At 36.5% G+C, this 19,889-nt stretch overlaps 1 protein-coding gene across 1 annotated transcript in view; it reads right to left on the reverse strand.

Annotated features, from left to right (window-relative positions):
* The window catches only part of plxnc1 (plexin C1), a 54,361-nt gene extending 39,743 nt beyond the window's left edge, over positions 1 to 14,618 (reverse strand). The window contains exons 1-12 of the mRNA XM_053485799.1: positions 13,575 to 14,618; positions 13,305 to 13,424; positions 12,767 to 12,901; positions 12,404 to 12,504; positions 11,086 to 11,194; positions 10,818 to 10,977; positions 10,598 to 10,682; positions 9,628 to 9,715; positions 7,745 to 7,780; positions 5,984 to 6,114; positions 5,704 to 5,880; positions 1,627 to 1,729 (exon numbers count right to left, since the gene is read on the reverse strand). Coding sequence (XP_053341774.1) covers positions 1,627 to 1,729; positions 5,704 to 5,880; positions 5,984 to 6,114; positions 7,745 to 7,780; positions 9,628 to 9,715; positions 10,598 to 10,682; positions 10,818 to 10,977; positions 11,086 to 11,194; positions 12,404 to 12,504; positions 12,767 to 12,901; positions 13,305 to 13,424; positions 13,575 to 14,480 — 2,151 coding nt within the window. The 5' untranslated portion in view covers positions 14,481 to 14,618. The remainder of the gene's footprint in view (positions 1 to 1,626; positions 1,730 to 5,703; positions 5,881 to 5,983; positions 6,115 to 7,744; positions 7,781 to 9,627; positions 9,716 to 10,597; positions 10,683 to 10,817; positions 10,978 to 11,085; positions 11,195 to 12,403; positions 12,505 to 12,766; positions 12,902 to 13,304; positions 13,425 to 13,574) is intronic.
* Positions 14,619 to 19,889: the final 5,271 nt, after the last annotated feature.

The raw sequence follows: 19,889 nt of genomic DNA on the forward strand, positions 1-19,889 counted from the left end.
TCAACAATATATACACAATATCCTGTATGAGGATGTTCAGTGCTAGTTCTGCTGGACCTCAGTGAGGCACTTAATACAGTAGACCATTGTACCTTGGTTGAAAGATTTAGTAAATGGATTGGTAACTCTGGGTCTGCTCTAAAGTGGTTTTCCTTCTACAGACGTTTTTTAAGTTGCTGAGATCTTAAAATTTAAATAGTAGTTCCTCCCACGAGGCTTAAAATAAAAAGGTGACTATGCTTTTTAAACTGGTTTTCACTTTGCCACTACTCATTTAACAAAAGTGATGCCAAAAAGAAAACAACATGTGGGAAATACTAAGTGCCCCCTTACGCACAGGATTTAAGAGGGTAAGTGGCAGCCAGATGCTGCTAATTATCAGCCCTAGATTAACTGATCATCAGCAGATGTGCAGACCTCTATATGAGAAAAGGTTTTGCCAGGTTTCTGGTCTGGGGCATTCAGGTGTGTATTAATGCAATGCCAAGAGGGAAAGATATCTGACATGTTAGAGAAGCAATTGCTGTTGCACATCAATCTGGGAAGGGATATAAAACAATTTCCAAACAATTTGGCGTTCAAAATTCCAGGAGTGGACGTCACAGCACATTCACCTCAAGGTCAGACCGTGCAATGCTCAAAGAAGTACAAAAAATAAAACACAAGAGTAACATCTCAGACCCGACAGGCCTTACTGAACATGGTAAATGGTAAAGCTCATTACAGCACAATTTTAAAAATAATAAACAAATAGTTTGGGGGAGGGGGTGGTTCAGCGTATTGCCCACGTCATTTTTTTTTTTTTTTGGCCTAATTTTTGTTAAATAAATAATGACATAGTCAGAAATTTTATATGTTGTTTTTCTAAGGTTGTATTTGCCTAATACTAAGACATGCAATGATCATACAATTTTTATAGACAAAAACACATAGAATTAAAAGAGGGGCACTAACTTTTGAACATGACTGTATATATTAGTTTTGTATTTTTTTTTATCTTAGTTCAATTTAAATTTGAGCTTTAATAATATATTTTAGATTAGTTTTACTATTTAACAGTATCTTTATTGTCTTTTATTTGTGATTGATTTTTGATTGATATTCGCTTTGTAACACTTGTCATGAGAAGGTCTATATAAATAAAAATTACTTAATTAATTTACTTATTTCTGTATAGCTTCTTTGCAACAATGTCTATCATTAAGGCACTATACGTATAAAATTTAATTGTAAAGCAGCTATATGCACTGCCTCATGCTGTCTCCATTTCTCTTTTGAATTTAAAAAGAATAAAAATTTTGAAAATAAACAATCTCCTCTGTTTTGAAGACTTTAAGGAAGTTTCACAGTCTTTTGACAATAAACTATATAACTATTAATGTTTAAAAGGTATTCAGTAATAAAAAAAAAATCATATCTGAAACCAAATCTATGTGATATAAGGCTTAATATTTTAAAATAATCAATATTAAATATGTTTTCATAGCTATAGTATATATTCAGTATATATTTATCAATTTAAATTAATCCTGAGAGTTCTGGCTACCTGCATACTTCTATTGAATTTTCTTTTTTTATGTTAGATATAAGGCCATTGATTTGCAGTATTCATTGTGTATTTTATACCTTGCTGCTTGAGTTGAGAATGATCTTCTTGGAAGATGTGTGAATGTTGACTGCATCCACAAATTCTAAATTGTTTCCCAACACTTGAATCTTCCTCTCACCACTGATTGATAGAGAAACAATATTTTTTTCAGTTATAGGAGAGTGACAGCAGAGATACCATATAATCTGCAGACAATCAGTGCAGTATGACAGAATAAAGTGGATTCTAAAAAGGCTAAACTACATGAAGTAAAAATCACTGTTCACAGATCCAGTTATATATACATTTAGAATTAACCACTAAAGTAAAATTGATCAGTGCTAACAGTAGTGTTTTCAGGAAGTAACTAACTTCTTCAACTTCACACAGGCCACACAATCACAGCACCATAAGATTCTGCCCTGGCATGTGACCTTGTTTTTATTTTTATTTATATATGTTTTTTAATTGTTTTAATTTTATTTTATTGTCATGTTGGCTCATGAAGTCAATTTCTCATTATTTTTTGTATTTCTGGTTTCATTTATGAATAAATGAAAAATGAAAATGCCAAATTAAGACTAATTATGAGAATCCCATTAAAATACAAAATTGTTTTCAAAGTTTTTGGTTTCTAAACATAAACATTGAGGTTCAAATGTTTTTTTAAATAAATATAATAAAAAAAAAAATAATAATAATAATAATAATATATATATATCACAGTGGAGCAAAAAAATATTTAGTCAGCCACCAATTGTGCAAGTTCTGGATTTTTTTCTCATTTTGTCTCTCATAGTAGACAAGTAGACAATACTATATATACAGTGGAACCTTAAATTACAAGCATAATTCATTCAGGAAGTGGGCTCATATTCAAAAACACTTGTAAACCAAATCAGATTTTCCTATAAGAAATAATGGAAACTCAAATTATTCGTTCCACAGCCCCCCTCAAAAAATAAGTGCTTCCATTTGTGGGCGCACTGTATGTGTGTGTATGTGTGTGTATGAATCTAAAGTAAGCTCCCCTCCCCTTTCTCGTCTTACATAGTTACACATAGTTACACACACACGTGCGCAGACAACAGAAACATTGTTTAATCAAAAAAATAAACAAGAAATCCTAATTGAGTAACACACTAACGGGGAATCACTGCTATAAAGTAAACATAAAACAAATTAACCTGCACTTTACCTTTACCTCGGTGTTCACATCACGCAGGACCTGTCATGGTCCTGTCACATCAACACCATGGTGAAAAAGACAAGATTCTATCACGGTGAACCACAAGTGACACGGTGAACCACAAGATTCTATTATCTATTCTTACAAGCCTTGGAATTTGTGGAACAGCGTGGCAATGGTTTGCTTCTTACCTAGAAGATAGGTCATATGAGGTCATATGGAGGGGATCTACATCTGCCCCACGTAGACTCTCTACTGGTGTCCCGCAGGGCTCAGTACTTCGTCATCTTCTGTTCTCCCTCTATACCCGGTCTCTTGGTAAGGTCATCTCATCGCATGGATTTTCATACCATTGTTATGCAGATGACACCCAACTTACTCTCTTCTTTCCTCCCTCTGACACTCAGGTTTCCACCCGGATCTCAGCATGTCTGGCAGACATCTCATCCTGGATGGCTGCTCATCAGCTGAAGCTCAATCTCAGTAAAACAGAACTGTTGTTTATCCCTTGTGACTCACCTCCATGTCAAGACCTTGTGATATCCCTGGACAACAACCAAATCACTCCTTCAACCAGTGCCCGCAATCTTGGGGTAACCGTGGACAATCATTTGTCATTTTCCCCACACATCGCTAACCTTACTCGCTCTTGTAGATTTCTTCTTTACAATATCAGAAGAATTTGCCCATTTCTTTTTTCACAGGCTACTCAGGTGCTTGTTCAGTCCCTTGTTATTTCAAGACTGGACTACTGCAACTCACTCCTGGCAGGCCTGCCTCTGTCCACGATTCGTCCCATGCAACAGATCCAGAATGCAGCAGCACGTCTCGTTTTTAACCTTCCCTAGTTGTCCCACACCACACCACTCCTCCGCTCCCTGCACTGGCTTCCTGTAGCTGCCGGCATTAAATTCAAACGCTGATGCTTGCCTACAAAGCTAAAAATGGCCCAGCACCCATTTACCTCTCTGCTCTAATCACACCACGCACTGCACCACGTTCCCTCCGATCCTCCAGCACTGCTTGCCTCATTCCACCATCTCTCAGGGATCGAGGGCGGCATTCATCCAGGCTCTTTTCTGTTCTGGCACCTAGGTGGTGGAATGAACTTCCTCTAGATGTCCGTACAGCTGAGACTTTGACTATCTTTAAACGATGACTCAAAACGCATCTGTTTCTCCAGTACTTGAACTACCCTACCCCCCCCCCAAAAAAAAAACCTCTTCCCAGTTGTGTTGGACTAATGGCACTTAGTTATTAACCTAGTTAACCCAGTGTAAGTATGTATCCAATGATGTAAACTTTAAAGCACTTTTTGTAGGTCGCTCTGGATAAGCCAGAGAGCATCTCTACCACCTCAGACGCTTGAGAGACATCAGACTGCCCTTCAAGGTGCTCAGGAACTTTAACTCCTGCACCATAAAGAGCATCATGACGAGAAACATCTTAACCTGGTTCGGGAACAGCACCATGCAGGACAGACGAGCTCTACAGAGGGTGTTACGATCAGCAGAGCACATCATCCTCACCGGTGCTGGACCAAGGCCAGGAAGATTGTGAAGGACCTCAGCCATCCCAACAATGGACTGTTCTCTCTTTTAAGGTCAGGAAAGCGATTCCGCTCCCTGAAGGCCAACACAGAGAGACTGAGAAGAAACTTCTTCCCACAGGCGATACGGTCTCTTAATCAGTACACCACACAGTACTGACTCATTCATATGTTTTTTTACACTCACTTTGGACATTCTGGACAATCGTTTACACTAGTAGCCACTGCACAACTACACTTCGTGGTCATTAGTTAAATCACTCTATCACAAGCCACTTTAAATAAATCACTTTAAGCATATTTGCACTGCACAAGACACTTTAAATATGTGGATTGCACAACCCTGGACATTAACATTTTCTTTTTTACCATTTATTTTAACTTCATTCCACAAAAATGACATAAATGCATACCTACTTTATACAGCTGTTTTCTTTTTGTTCTATATTTCTTCATATATTTTTTAGATTGTATATTTTTGTTATACAGTTATTTTATTTAAACTTTAATTTTATATTTTATTTTATTCTTTCTAGTTAAATTTACCTGTTATTTTATTTTTCATGAATAAAAAATATATTTCTTATTCATAGTCTTTTATTTTAAGGTCACGAGCAGTTGTCTAAGCATTTCACTGCATATCGTACTGTGTATGACTGTGTATGCGACAAATAAAATTTGAATTTGATTTAAAAAGAATCGCGAGAGAGCAGTGTTTCTGTTAAGCAGAGAGAAAGAGTGTGTGTGTGTCTGTGTGTGTGTCTGTAAGGGTGAAAGTAGGGGGGGGGGCTGTGTGTGTGTGTGGCACCTTGTCCAATGACGCGCACACACAGACACAAAGAACAGACTGAGCCTTGAGCAGAGAGAAAGAATGGATTTTTAACCTCTCTAATGAGACTTGCTTTTGCTTTATTTATTACGCGCTGTACACACATGCATACAGACCACAAAACAAAATATGTTTTATGCACACATGTGGTCAGTGTTATAGTAAACAGTACACACGCGCATGGGTGTTAGTTATACCAGTAGGAGACGTGCACCAAGAAGGGAAGACAATTACCCACAATTCCGCAGCACAAGAGAAAGAAAAAACCTTGACTTTGTTGTGATCACATAACGCTTGGCATCAGAACAAGAAGCGCATGCGTGATACATGATACTCGTAAACTAAAACGTGTAGTCGTAAACTAAAACTTGTTAATTCGTAAAGTCAAAATGTATTAAAAATCTTTGCTCGTCTTGCGGAACACTTGCAAACCGTGTTACTCGCAATCTGAGGTTTCACTGTATTATTATATATATATATATATATATATATATATATATAATTTTATAAAAAGTTAAGTAATGTATTGTTGTTTATCTGTGTTCTACCTGGACCAGGTGACTCCAGGATGCAATCCAGTACAGATGGGCTGGGAGCCATACGTAACACTAGCATTGCTGTGACAACGTCCATCTTCTGTCACCACACACACCCTCACAGTTTCTTTGTTTCCACTGGGAATATGGAACTTTAGTGTGTCATTAAAGCGCTCCAACACTGGTGTCCTGGGAAGAGTAGATTAACAGAACATATCAAATCTGTTTACAAACATATGAACAAAAGACATTTAGTAATTTATATAAAAAATAACATAAATAAGGTAGTTACTCCGTAAAACTGCAGGCCATAAAACCTTCGAAGCGAACTTTCACAACCAGATCCAGATTTTTCCCTGTTATCACAGCATTGTTTGTGCCATGAAAGGAAACTTCACTAGGCTGCAGGGACAGAATCTCTGGCTAACAAAGACAAAAAACATTAGTGAAATAAAAAATATACAGTACAGGCCAAAAGTTTGGACACACCTTCTCATCTATCTGTCAGTGTTTTCTTTATTTTCATGACCATTTACATTGGTAGATTCTCACTGAAGGCATTAAAACTATGAATGAACACATGTGGATTTATGTACTTAACAAAAAAAAGGTCTTTACAGTCCCAATTGAGATGGCTTGGGGTGAGATGAAACGCAGAGTGAAGGCAAAGGGGCCAACAAGTGCTAAACACCTCTGGGAACTTCTTCAGGACTGTTGGAAACCATTTCAGGTGACTATCTCTTGAAGCTTATCGAGAGAATGCCAAAAGTGTGCAAAGCAGTAATCAGAGCAAAGGGTGGCTATTTTGAAGAAACTAGAATATAAAACATGTTTTCAGTTATTTCACCTTTTTTTGTTAAGTACATAACTCCACATGTGTTCATTCATAGTTTTGATGCCTTCAGTGAGAATCTATTAATGTAAATAGTCATGAAAATAAAGAAAACACATTGAATGAGTGAAGGTGAAACTTTTGGCCTGTACTGTATATTTTAATTAGAATTTATATTGGATTTTCATTGGGTCAAAAGTTAAACTAAACCAAATTAAACTGTACTTTTCACAAGCATCTGAAAGTAAATAATTACTTTGGCTTTGACAGAACAAGTATAACTTGCGAGCCTCCTTTCTCAGATATACTCTCCCAGTTTAGCGTACAAATTTTCTCAAGGCTTCTCAAGGCTTTGTGATGGTCAGTCCAATACTTTGCTGTCTTAAAACCATTCTGTTTTAACTTTAAAGGTTTTCTTAGTATTTTGGACTGAATTGTGACCTTAAATTTTTACCTTTTTGTTTAATGTCCTGAGATGTTACATTACAATTTCTAGATAATCCTCCTGCACCATGATGTGATCTATTCTCTGAAGGAAACCAGTTCCTTTTTCTACTGTAGCTAATGGCCCCACAACATGATACTGCTTCTACTATCACCACTAGGTTCAGATGGTGTTCTTCAGATTAAAACCTTTACCCCTTATTCTCAATACAGCGCATTTATTCATTACAGCCTAACAGTTAAACTTTTGTTTTGTCTGACCAAAGAACATTCTTCTACAATGCTATCCTCAAGCTTTCATATCAGTCTTTGAGTAAGGGTTTTCCTTGCATGGCAGGTTTTATAGCTATTATCTGAGACACTCATAATGGTGGCCCTGATATAGTGAAGTAACCTGTCTTCTATTAATTGTCTTAAAATTACAGTTGATATAAAAAAAGTAAAAACTATAAGTTACCTACCAAAAGAAATGTATACATAAACATAAAATGTGTGAAATTTCAGTGTTGGGAATGTTCAGTATATGAATGGAAAATTATTTCACATAAGACCACAAAATCCCATTCTAATCAATATCAAATAACTTATCCAATACTGAAGGCATTAATCAGGATACTAAGCTCCTTCCCCAAAAAAATGCCTTGTGAAAGCTTTAAAATCTTTAAAAGGTCAGATGAACACAAACTCAATTCCTCTTTCACATCTCTTGACTTCCCCCTTACCAACAGAAATCATATTTCCGCTAAAGCTGTGTAATCAGTTCCATATATAACTTACCATGTTGCCTAATTTAGAGGACTCACTGCATTTATCCTGCAAAGGGGATGGAGATGTATTTTAATGGTTTTCAGTATTAATACTTATGATACCTCTAATGTCTTATACTAAACTTCTATGGTAAATGATTTTCTAAAAAAGACATCATGATTAACTGAAAGAAGATAAAGAAGATGAAGAAACTAATTAAATCATTTAGTTGAAAATAGCTCAAACCAACTGTAAATGTAAATATATAATTTTCAAAATACTTATTTAGAATTATTTAGATATTAAGCCCAAAACATATGACAGGACAGGACAGGTCAGGATGATATTGTATATCAATGGGAAATGTGAAAATTTATGTACAGCATTGAAATAAAAATTTTACAGACTGTGTTGCAAATATATCACTACATTAATAGAGTTTCCTGCAAATGGCACATATACACTGCAAATCTGATTTAAAATAATGTAAATAAATAGAACAGTTAGCCCTTCACCTCATGAACAGCTAAACATTCTTCTCACTGTCAATAAATATATGTGCAATATTGTGAGAAATACCACTGTGCAATATTCTGTGTAATACCACAGATATTTATGTAACTTATTTAAAAGAATCTCACTCCCTACTCCGTTTGATGTCACCCTTTTTTTGTGTGTGTGTCCTGCTGTTTTGTTTTGTCATTTGTTTTGTTCTGGAAGCTCTGTCACTAAAACAAATTCCTTATATGTCCAAGTGTACTTGGCAATAAAACTCCTTCTGATTCTGATTCTGAGCTTTGGTCTGAGTCTGAGTTTTGCATGCTCTCCCTGTGTCTGTGCAGTGTTCCTCTGATTTCTCCTATTTTCTCCCATCTTTAAAACAATACAGATAGTTCAAATACTTAAAATTCCTCTTATGTCATGCTATAATGTGTAAATGTGTGTGCATAAAGACTGACTGGAATGTGCAATGGGTTCAAAATGTCTGGCTTATTTTGGCAGATGTAACTTCTGTGTATGAGTGACTCCAATATCCAGCAGAGAAATGGCTTTGAGTTTTATTATAAGAGATTAATCGAAACACAATAGTACATGTGTAGATATGTGTGGAATATATAGATGATTTTAGCTCACTTTTAGTTCACTATATTTAATTGTACTTAACTGACTGTGGTCAGAATTACATTTAGCTGTGCACAGCACACCACTAAATTAGTGAACAATAAAAACAGGAACAAAATGTAAATTAGAAACAACCATGTGAGGTGCTTGTGCATTAATGCAGATTTTTTTCGGGCATTAGTGATTTGTTTTTGTTTAATAAAAAAATATATATGATAAATATTTTTAGATCTTTTATAAGGGCCAAAAAGGTTTTAACTTAAAAAACTAACAAAAAACAAAACAAAACAGAACTGCACTAAATATAAGTAACTACATTTAAGGAAACATAAAAAACAGGAAATAAGAAAAGACAGTGAATTTTCTCAGTACACACAAAGAAAAGCAACTAACACATGATAGATACAAACACAAATAGTGAAGACATTACAAAACACAGGTATAAGTTATAACGTTTATTGAAGCAGACAATGACCCAAGTGAGTGTTGCGACTATAATGAAAGAAAATGAATGAAAAATAATAGGAATAAAATAATAAGACTAAAAATAAATAGTATCTTAAATAACACAAAAGATTAAAGTGTGTTAGTTTTCTATTAGTCAGATAGTTGCAGTAATAATAATCAAAATGTTTTTTTCAAAAAAAGTGAGAAAAACTTGAACAGCCTATAAAAAGCATATACAGAATATTTCACCTAAAGTAACCAAAAATAATCTAGACATTAGTGAGATGTATGTGTCATGTCTCAATTGTATGCTATATGTAGCTAAGTACAATCCATAGACTCACCTGTTTTAGTCTGAAGAGTGCATTTTCAGGAGCCCAGCTGCATGTCTGGCTCTGCCAATTACATCCAGCTGAGACACAGACTGCACACCTAAATGGTAAAATACACATTATACTAAATCAAACACATGACTGATGGCCTGATCAAGAATATCATACATGGCAGTATCTATTTTTATCACAGAACAATTAGTAGACACACAACTAAACAACAGTTGTACTGATCAATTAACAGAAAATGACTGCTGTTAGTTGACGTTCAGTTTCAGGCATTGATTGTTGTATGTTTCATACAGTCTGGTAGGATGGCCCAGATACCTTCAGAATAACAGTTTTAATACCAATGTTTTTGATAGGCTACAAGCATGAGCATGAGATTTTTTATAAAAAACATTCTCCTTGATTTAGATTTAATTAAGTCTGAACTTGTTTTATGCATAGACCTTTGTAATTAAGGGGCTTATACATATTTAGATCCTGAAAAGCATTGTTTGAGATAACCAAACCAAAAAAAAAATCTGCCAGACACTTCCTGACAATGCCTGTTCTACTAAATGTGCCAAAAGATTGTAATCTTTTTAAAATGTCTTCCAAAATGTATTATTATTATTATGATTATTATTATTTGTAGTGTTAGTAGGAACAGTACTAGTACGCAATTGTAAATTATTTTATGTATTAAAATTATTTTTATATTCCATGGCATTCACAGCATTAAAGATAATTAAAGGTATGCATTCAAGGGGTAATAACAACCATAAGACCAGATGTGTGATCACAAGTTCATCATGAGTGGGATATACCACCCTGTGTGTGTGTTTACAATCATGTTTTAGATATAAATTTACAAAAAACTTTTTAAATAAAGTTACAGTTTGTTAAAAAGTATTAAATGGCCCTATGTATGGAGACTTTTGACATCCTGTAGTAATAGATTCTTGGTTACTGAGTTTTAAATGAGGAATCTTTTTACTGAGTGATGTTTGGGCAGCTCCTCAGTGTCAGGTTCTCTGTAAGGGTCTGATTACTGACAGTGACGATTACTGTAACTTTGAGACCTGAGGAAGTGGAACAAAGTTATCTATTGTTAACCAAAATTGATTTATTCTACACAATAATCATAATTTATTTTCTAAGCATATACAATGGAATATGAATTACATCAATCTGAAAAATACTGTGAAAAAACTGACCATCAAAAGACAGGTGCTTTTCAGGGAAACTGCAGGAGCATTTGGGACCGTGTGTAACAGAGCTAGAGCCATTACACAGATCCACACCCCCTGCCTTAAATGTACATGCTAAGTGAAGACTTTCTGTAGGATTCAAGTGTAACTGTAGATTCAGATTGATCTAAGAAAGATCAACAATGATAATTTAAAAAAGAGAAGGATAAGCAGAAGGATAAACAATGTGCATCTTCCCAAACATAAACTATTTTGATATTTCAATAACATTTACCTCTCTAGAGGTCAAATTAGCCACTTGAAAGGACATCAGCTTTTTTTTAAAAGAATCGTGAGACATGGATATCCAAGGTGTCCCTGGACACTGCTCCTGCATAGAGCATCTAGAAGGGAAAAATAGACAAATATGAAACCCTACTATTTATAATCAAGTAATGGGTCGTCCTGCCCAAAATCTTTCTCTCATATTTCACATATCTTAACAAGCCTTATTATAACTTCCCAGTTTCCTCTCAGTCCAGTAATCATTATAAAAATAAATAAACTCTAAATCCAACATTAAAAGTCTCTTTTCCACTGTTTGGTCACTTGGCTGCATTATGTGGCACCATGCTGGTGAGAACTCTTGTGCTAATAAAAAAAAAGCACCAGGTTATATATAAGAAAATCTACAACATATTTATAGGTAAACAACAGTGTCCGATATACTGTAATTGTTTTGCCAGTTTTTGTTTTTGCCTCATTGTGTTTATTGCTGATAAGTGTTAGATCTTGTATTGCACAGAATTTATGCTATAAATTATGGAAATGGTTGATTTTCCTCGGTAAAAAAACAACAGACAACATGTGCTGACTTTTTTCACCAACATTCTGCACAACCTGCTCATCTGTGATGCCTGCAGGTTACTATGTGCACACCTTTTACTGACCATTTTTAGTACCATATGGTGTAATAACATCACTTTTTTTGAGACAGAGACAACAAACTTTACAAGGTGATGGTTATAAGCTGTGACAAATTAAATAGGAGAAAAGGAATAAACATGCCTTATCCAATACTGTGAGAGGATTAATTATGTGAATACCATGTGAATACATTATGGGTTGTAAAAATCAGAGGTTATCATGGGCACAGGTTGGAAACGACCAGGTGATTTCTAAATATTAATTTAAGCTGTTCAGCTGTTCAGATCCATCTGTGCCCATGATAACCTCTGATTTTTGCAACCCATAATGTCTGATGTTTTGTGCATGCTGAGATGCTTCTCTGTTCACCACAGTTTTTTCCCCATGACCTCTTTTACCAACACTGAGAAGACTCAATATTTTGTTCTTCACACCACTGCCATTTGACTGAATAATTGAGTAACTGCATAACTGCACAGGTGTCCCTAAATATGACTATTTCATTTTGTGCAATATGTGCTTTTTACCACAGTATGGTTACACTGCAGCAGGGTGGTGACATAAGCACATGAGCCAGTCTGAGTACGAGCAAACGAAAAAAAGCTTTTAAAAAAATGAACAACGAACATAAATGTTTATAAAGTGAGAGATTAGGTGAGAAAGTTACCCGCAGAGGAGAAAATTACCTTCTTGTGTTTCCGCACCACCCACAGAAAGGGTCCATGCTGCCAATGCAGGCTGTCATAGTGCTATACATACCACACTCAGCCACTGCAACACGTTTAATCTACAAAACAGGAGCACACACATACACACGCACGCACGCACACACAAAACAACACAAAGCTTAAATTTCTGTTATGGGTTTTATTGGTATTAGGAGTTAACTTTTACATTGAACACACAGAATGTTAAATCGACTTTATTTGTAAATCATACAGTATATCCATCAATGTGTGTAAAATATATTTAATAGAATTAATGACCTGTCCTGGTTTCATTTTATAAATCCATATGTACTGGCACACTTCTGATCAGTTTCAACTTACCTGATTTCTCAAAGCTATATAGATATAATTATGATCCACTGGGTCAAAAAGAATTTTGGGAAACACCATCCTGTCATCATCAGCTCTGTACAGCACTTTGGGACAACCAGATTTGTAATCTGTGTCCAGCACAAACTGTAATATCACATATAAAACAAAGTTTGGAATTATTATGGGAATTTTAGCATATGGCATTTGACCGTCACTATAAAATTTTATTTGCATGTCACCAGTGTGGACAGGAAAGTGTGTACATTATATTCTAGACAGATGTAAGCATATTTAAACTATAAAAGAATTGCTACTGATAATAAAAAACTTAGAAAATGTGCTGTTTTCTTCCTGATGAAAATGTAAGTTTGCTAAAATGTATGTATTAATTTATTTATTTATCATGGTCTTCAATTGTTCAAAAATTATTTGCTTGTGCAAAAATGGTCTCCTAGTGTTGTCTGGTCCTTGTAGTTTTACCATTAGTCATACATGAAACAGAGAGAGAGAGAGAGAGAGAGAGAGAGAGAGAGAGAGAAAATCAGACCTTTATCAGTTGCCCATTGGCAGTTCCAATGTATATCCCAGTCCAAGACCCTTTTCTTTTTGCTGCCACAGATGTCATTGAATTGTGTTTAAATACCACAGCCAATGGTTTTGCTGTCATCTTGTATTACAGAAACCAGACAAACAGTTGTAATAACATTACATGATCTAAATTACATAAAAGTTATTACTTACATAAATTTTTAATTATAAACAGGTCTATGCCAGCATGCTTTAAACAGTTTATGACAACTTTCTAAGTATTGCAAACCTGACTGTCCCATGGGATATCTTTCACATTTGAACAACGCTCTGTTTGGATCGCAGTAATGTTGAAAATAGCCAGTGCAGTGTTCTCAGGGTGGTGTGGATCTTCTGCAGTGAATATTCCCATCCATAAAACAGAGGTCTCAGTAGAGATAAAGCCAGAGGAGACAAGTTTGTGGCGAGTTTTGTCCTCACAGCAGAGTAAAGCTGCAACTTCCAGAGTTCTCATCATAGCTGATTTGTCCTGTTCGTTTTTCAGCTTTAAGAAAAACACCTTTACTTTGCTTTTGACAATCTTGTTGGCGAAAAGGTATGACTGTGACGATGCCTGGAAACCGTCAACCCAGTAAACATTTTGAGGAACTTTAATGTTGGCATTATCAACACTGCCTGTTTTAGAGAAAATGTCACCAGGCTGAGTTTGGAGAGTGTTGCGCAAATTCACTTCGCCATCAATTACACACCCATCCTTTTGTTTCTCATTCTCATTCTCTCTCCCTACCAGCATGTAGGTGCCATTAACTGCAGAATAATTGACAAGGAACGCGACATATGATTCGTTTACACGTGGTACAAGCGGTAGATTAATCTCCCGGTAGATAGATTGGGTAATGTCGTTTATATCCAGCACCTCGCAGTAGCCACACTCCGCGGTCCCACAGATTATCAGGGTTCTATTCGCCTCGAAGGGTAACAGGATGCTAACTGCGTTCGAGTGCGAGCTGTTTGAGATCTCTCTAAACTTTTCCTCTGAGAGACTGTGCCGCATCTGGTGCAGCCTAGAGTCGGTAACAACGAACACCTTACCGTTCCCCACAGCCATGTGTCTGATCACACCGGGAAAGTTGTACTCTGCCATGCAAAGGGCTTCTTTTAAGAGAAAAAATATTCCGAGTAAAACAGTCCCCATGGTGCATGCGCTGGAGTTGCTGCTGCTTCTGCTGCTGAAATCGAACGCCCGTGGCGGCTCACTTACAGCAAAGGAAACTGAGCTTCTGTGTCACGCATGCTTGCAACACATCCTGTCTCTAGCTGAAATCACCACCTCTGTTACAAGTGCACGACTGGAACATGTCACCTAAAACATATATATATATATATTTTTTTTTTACATGTAAGGCTTGTCATTTAATCACCCTTATTTTACTGATCAGGGTGCAGCATCTGCAGCACCTTCTGTTAATGAAGATTTACATGACTGAAACACACATTAAGACCAAACCCGGATTGTTCACGGCTTAAGAGTTCGCCCTAGTGGTGTTATTTAGACATGATGGAGATGCGGGAATTCAGGCACCGTAAAAAAAAATCAAAGCCGATTGAAAATATTTCCCAAAAGGTGTTTATGAAGTTTCCGACTCTAACTTTCAGGGATGATTATTTTACAAAATTAACACTGCTCATAGGAATGAAAGTGACGTCTCTGTTTACAACAATGAGTGCCACAAAGTAGGCTCCACATTATAGTGGGTGTTGTTTTGGAAGGTCTTCGTAGTTTCAAATGGTGAAGAACCGCGGTGAAGTTGGTTTGACGTTGGACGTTGGATATTCGAGCTCCGGCGACCAGATTTGTAGCAAAGATTCGCTAACAAGAGTCCGGCGAAAGCAAGTCGCCTACTGCGCGAGTTAGGGATCGTCTGCAAATTACTGTCCGACTGAAATACGGATAATATTAATATTATAAACATTGATATTTAAAATAAATAAACGAATTATTGCTTCACAATCTATTTCAAAATGTGTGTCCACTTGTCCTGCAGAGGGCACAACCTTTTTTTGTCAATATTATCACTTTTCATTTTTGATTAATAATTAATATGTAATAATTCTGCATTTTACTTAAATACCTTCCAGGTCATGTGACCTATTGCCTCAAAATCTATTCTAAAATCTGTGTCTACTTGTCCTGCAGAGGGCACAAACTTTTTTTGGTCAATATTATCACTTTGCATATTTATTAATAATTAATATTTAATAATTCTGCATTTTACTTTCAATACCTTCCAGCTCTTTTTTCAGTAGCAGTGATTAACCTTTTCATAGTGATGTGCCCACTCTTTTGGCTATAGCAAATGACATGTAGTCAAGCAGTACTTGCACAACTTCTTCAGTAGCAACCAGGGCTGGTTCATCTGTACTGTATAATGGAACTTGCAGGCATACAAAACTGAAGTACTGATCAGATGGTCGGTGGATCAAGCCACACCTTCACCAAGAACAGCTGGAGGACCAATTTGCAACTTATACGTCAATTGGCAACATGATTGAGTATAAAAAGAGCCTCTTAGAGTGGCAGTGTCTCTCAGAAGTCAAGATGGGCAGAGGATCACCAATTTCCCCAATGCTGCACTGAAAAATATCGGAAAGTCGTTTCTCAGAGAAAAATCGCAATGAATTTGAAGTTATCATCATCTACAGTGCATAATATCATCCAAAGATTCAGGGAGTTTGGAACAATCTCTGTGCGTAAGGGTCAAGGCCGGAAGCCTGACAAATTTCATGGCATCAACACATCTTTAAAAAGTTGGGACAAGGCCATTTTTACCACTGTGTGGAATCCCCTCTTCTTTCTATAACAGTCTGCAAACGTCTGGGGACTGAGGAGACAAGTTGCTCAAGTTTAGGAATAGGAATGTTGTTCCAGTCTTGTCTAATACAGGCTTCTATTTGTTCAACTGGCTTAGGTCTTCTTTGTCACATCTTTCTCTTTATGATGCACCAAATGTTTTCTATGGGTGAAAGACCTGGACTGCAGGCTGGCTATTTCAGTACCTGGATCCTTCTCCTACGCAACCATGATGTTGTATTGTTGCATTGAAATTTGAAACCCACAAAATCCACATCATTGCATTCTGTTTTTATTAACAATTTGTACAGTGTCCCAACTTTTTGGAATCGGGTTTGTAGATCTCATTGAGCTAAACAACTTTTGCATTGCATGTCGTAGGCTCTACTCTACAGGAAGTCAGTTATTTTGGAATTTGCAATCCAGTGTCTTCTTGTGCCAGTCCCAAGTCTGGAATGTAGAGGGTGGTGGACTTTGCAAAGAGAATGGAAATGGCAGTAGTAAATACAGGAACATAGGCTGACATATAAGAGTGGAGGCAGAAGCACTCAGGTAGACTACATCCTGTGTCAACGTTGTAATCGGAAAGAGATCAGTGACTGCAAAGTATTGGTAGGGGAGAGTGTAGTCAGACAAAACAGAATGGTGGTGTGTAAAATAACCCTGATGGTGAGGAAGGTGAAGAGGACAAAGGCAGAGCAGAGGACAAAGTGGTGGAAGCTAAGAAAGGAAGAATGTTGTGTAGTCTTTAGGGAGGAGTTAAGACAGGCTATGGGTGGTCAGGAGGTGCTTTCAGTTGACTGGACAACTACAGCCAATATCAAGGAGGCAGGTAAGAGGGTACTTGGTGTATCATCAGGTAAGGGAAAAGTGGACAAGGAGACTTGGTGGTGGAATAAGGAAGTCCAGGAGTATATACAGGGAAAGAGGCGAGCTAAGAAGAAGTGGGACACTGAGAAGACTGAAGAGACTAGACAGGAGTACTGAGAGATGCAGCGTAAGTTAAAGGTAGAGGTGGCAAAGGCCAAACAAAGAGCATATGAAGACTTGTATGCTAGGCTGGACAGTAAGGAGGGAGAGGTGGATCTGTACAGGTTGGCGCGGCAGAGAGATAGAGTTGGGAAGGATGTGCAGCAGGTTAGAGTGATTAAAGATAGAGATGAAAATGTACTGACAGATGCCAGGAGGGTGATGGGAAGATGGAAGGAGTACTTTAAGGAGTTGATGAATGAGGAAAACGAAAAAGAACAAAGAGTAGAAGAGGTGACTGTTGTGGAACAGGAAGTAGCAAATATTAGTAAAAGTGAGGTGAGAAGGGTGTTGAAGAGGATGAGTAAAAAGGCTGTTGGTCCTGATGACATACCTGTGGAGGACTCTGTTAACGAATCTCCGCTACGAATTGGAAATCTCGAGGCCAGAGCTCGAATATCCAACGTCCAACGTCAAACCAACTTCACCGCGGTTGGGGACGAAGCGAAATGGTAAAATCTGAGGCAGTTGAGTGGGGGTTTATGCACATGGATAAAACTTATAGACACGTGATTCGGCTGCATGACGTAATCCTAATCAGGCTGCTTCCATCATAATTGTTTCAAGCCCTAATAGATCTATCACAATCTGATCGAAATTATTTCGAGAAAAAAAAAAAGAAACCGGAGAAAGGATGAGAGTGTTAATGGAAATTTGCCCTACTCTTGGCTCTACAGATAAAAAGTGAATAGCGGCAGTTATGAAAAAAGCATCAATATCACCTGTGTGTGTACCCAAGAGGAGTGTAGTTGGTTTGAAGGACATTGGATGATGGACATAACATGAGTCCAGCAACAGCACCTTGCACCTATGGGGTACACCGTGTCTGATCATTTTAATTCATACACATTCACATTCCATACAAACTTAAATAATTATTTTGATTGTGTAAAGCTGCTTTGCGACAATGACAATTGGTAAAAGCGCTATATTGTTAAAATTGTTAAAGAAGTGCTGCTTATAAAAGACCATCTAAAAAAAACAACCAAAAAAAGCAATATACACTTTATTAAATTAACATAAATATATAAAATTTTAATATAAATAACTTTATTTAATATATCTTTTAAGGAATAGTCTATGTTAACACATTTTAAAGGGGCAATGGATCTACGCATGATCTACGGTGCTGTAAGAGCGAAGTATGATTTATTACTTCTGACCCAAACACCAAAAAAAGATAAAACATTTTTTCATACGTATCAATTATGAGCTCCATGTCACTCCGTGTCACTAAAACATCTCTCCTCCTTGTGCATCTCAGCCTGAATGCTATTTCCTCGCTACACCTAACCAGTAAGGACACCTTCAGAGCTCCCATATCATTAATGAAGATGGGAGTGATTACCTATTTTATGAATGTTAATAAATTGCTCATTTACTCTCAAACGTAGGACCAAAATTACATCACTCTAAGAATTTTTTTATTTTTTGCAATTTAGTAGTGATTTTCTACTCTGAGACGCGTAGTAAATACGGGCCCAGGTTTATTGGAACATCAGCTAAAATTAATATATATTGGCAATGTAAATAGTAGACATGATGTGTATCTGCATCACTGCCACTGTGGGCGACCTGTCACTGTCCAATTTCACAGTATTAACTATTTTGATCAATTCTGTTAAAATGTTCCTAATGTTCTGTTTACTAGAGATTAATAAGCTCCTCGCCCTAGCTTTTACTATCTGTTTTTAAAAAAATGCATCTTATGGGATGTTGTTCCATATTGAGTGTTCCACACTCCCCGGTCTCAGTGCTACACTGTTCTGATTTTCAACAATATGGGAACATGTATTAGTGTCTTGTATAAGTGTTTTCAATCACAAAATCACTGATATTCTCATACTGAAACAGCATCTTATTAAAAAGTCAAATCCATGTGCACTTCATTTAGCAGTCATCTTGATTTACCTCTTTTTCAGATTTTTTCTCTCTCAATGACTTATTTCTCAAATTTAACACTTTCATTTTAAACACTTATACATTTGTTTCTCAGATAGACATGTTTCCTTGGTCTAAGTTTAGTAAATTTACACTGTAAACCCTAATGCTCAAAGTACCTATTCTAATTCATGCTTTTCTTTATTGACAATAAAGATCGGACACTCGAAACTAAACAATCACACGCAAAGAAATGGATCATTAATACAAGTAGATTAAAATAACATCAGAGAAAAAGTGGAACCATAGTGCAACAATAACGATAATAATATAACAATAATAATACTAATATATAGGGAAACATTAGGTGTTATATATGTAGTTTATTTTTATTAAAAATTAATATTATCAAAAATTATTTATTAATTATAATATTATCAAAAATAGTTTTATCAGGCAGTACTAGTTGTCATGTCTTCCATAGAGAGGAGGCGAACGCAGGTGCAGGTTGTTAGAATGAACAGAGGTTTATTTTGAAAACAATGAACACAAAAGCACAAACTCAAAATGAAAGGCAAAATGAAAACTAATTGACTCAGCGACCTTGTTCCCAGGCTGGGTCTGCAGGGGGCTGTGTAAAGCGCACTTGAGAATGCGAGTACTCCCTTCTTTTATGGGAGAGAAATCACTACTTGGAATTACTTTCCAAAAAAAGCATACGTATAACCTTAATGCAAGTCCTTTCCTTTCAACCGCCACCTCCTGCAGACGCCACTCAGTCCTGAGAGAGAGAAAAAATACACAAAGTGGTGAGACACAAACATAACGTGCACATCAGTGACC

Source organism: Clarias gariepinus, chromosome 2 (assembly GCF_024256425.1).
Source record: "Clarias gariepinus isolate MV-2021 ecotype Netherlands chromosome 2, CGAR_prim_01v2, whole genome shotgun sequence".
In the NCBI taxonomy this organism is placed as follows: Eukaryota; Metazoa; Chordata; class Actinopteri; order Siluriformes; family Clariidae; genus Clarias; species Clarias gariepinus.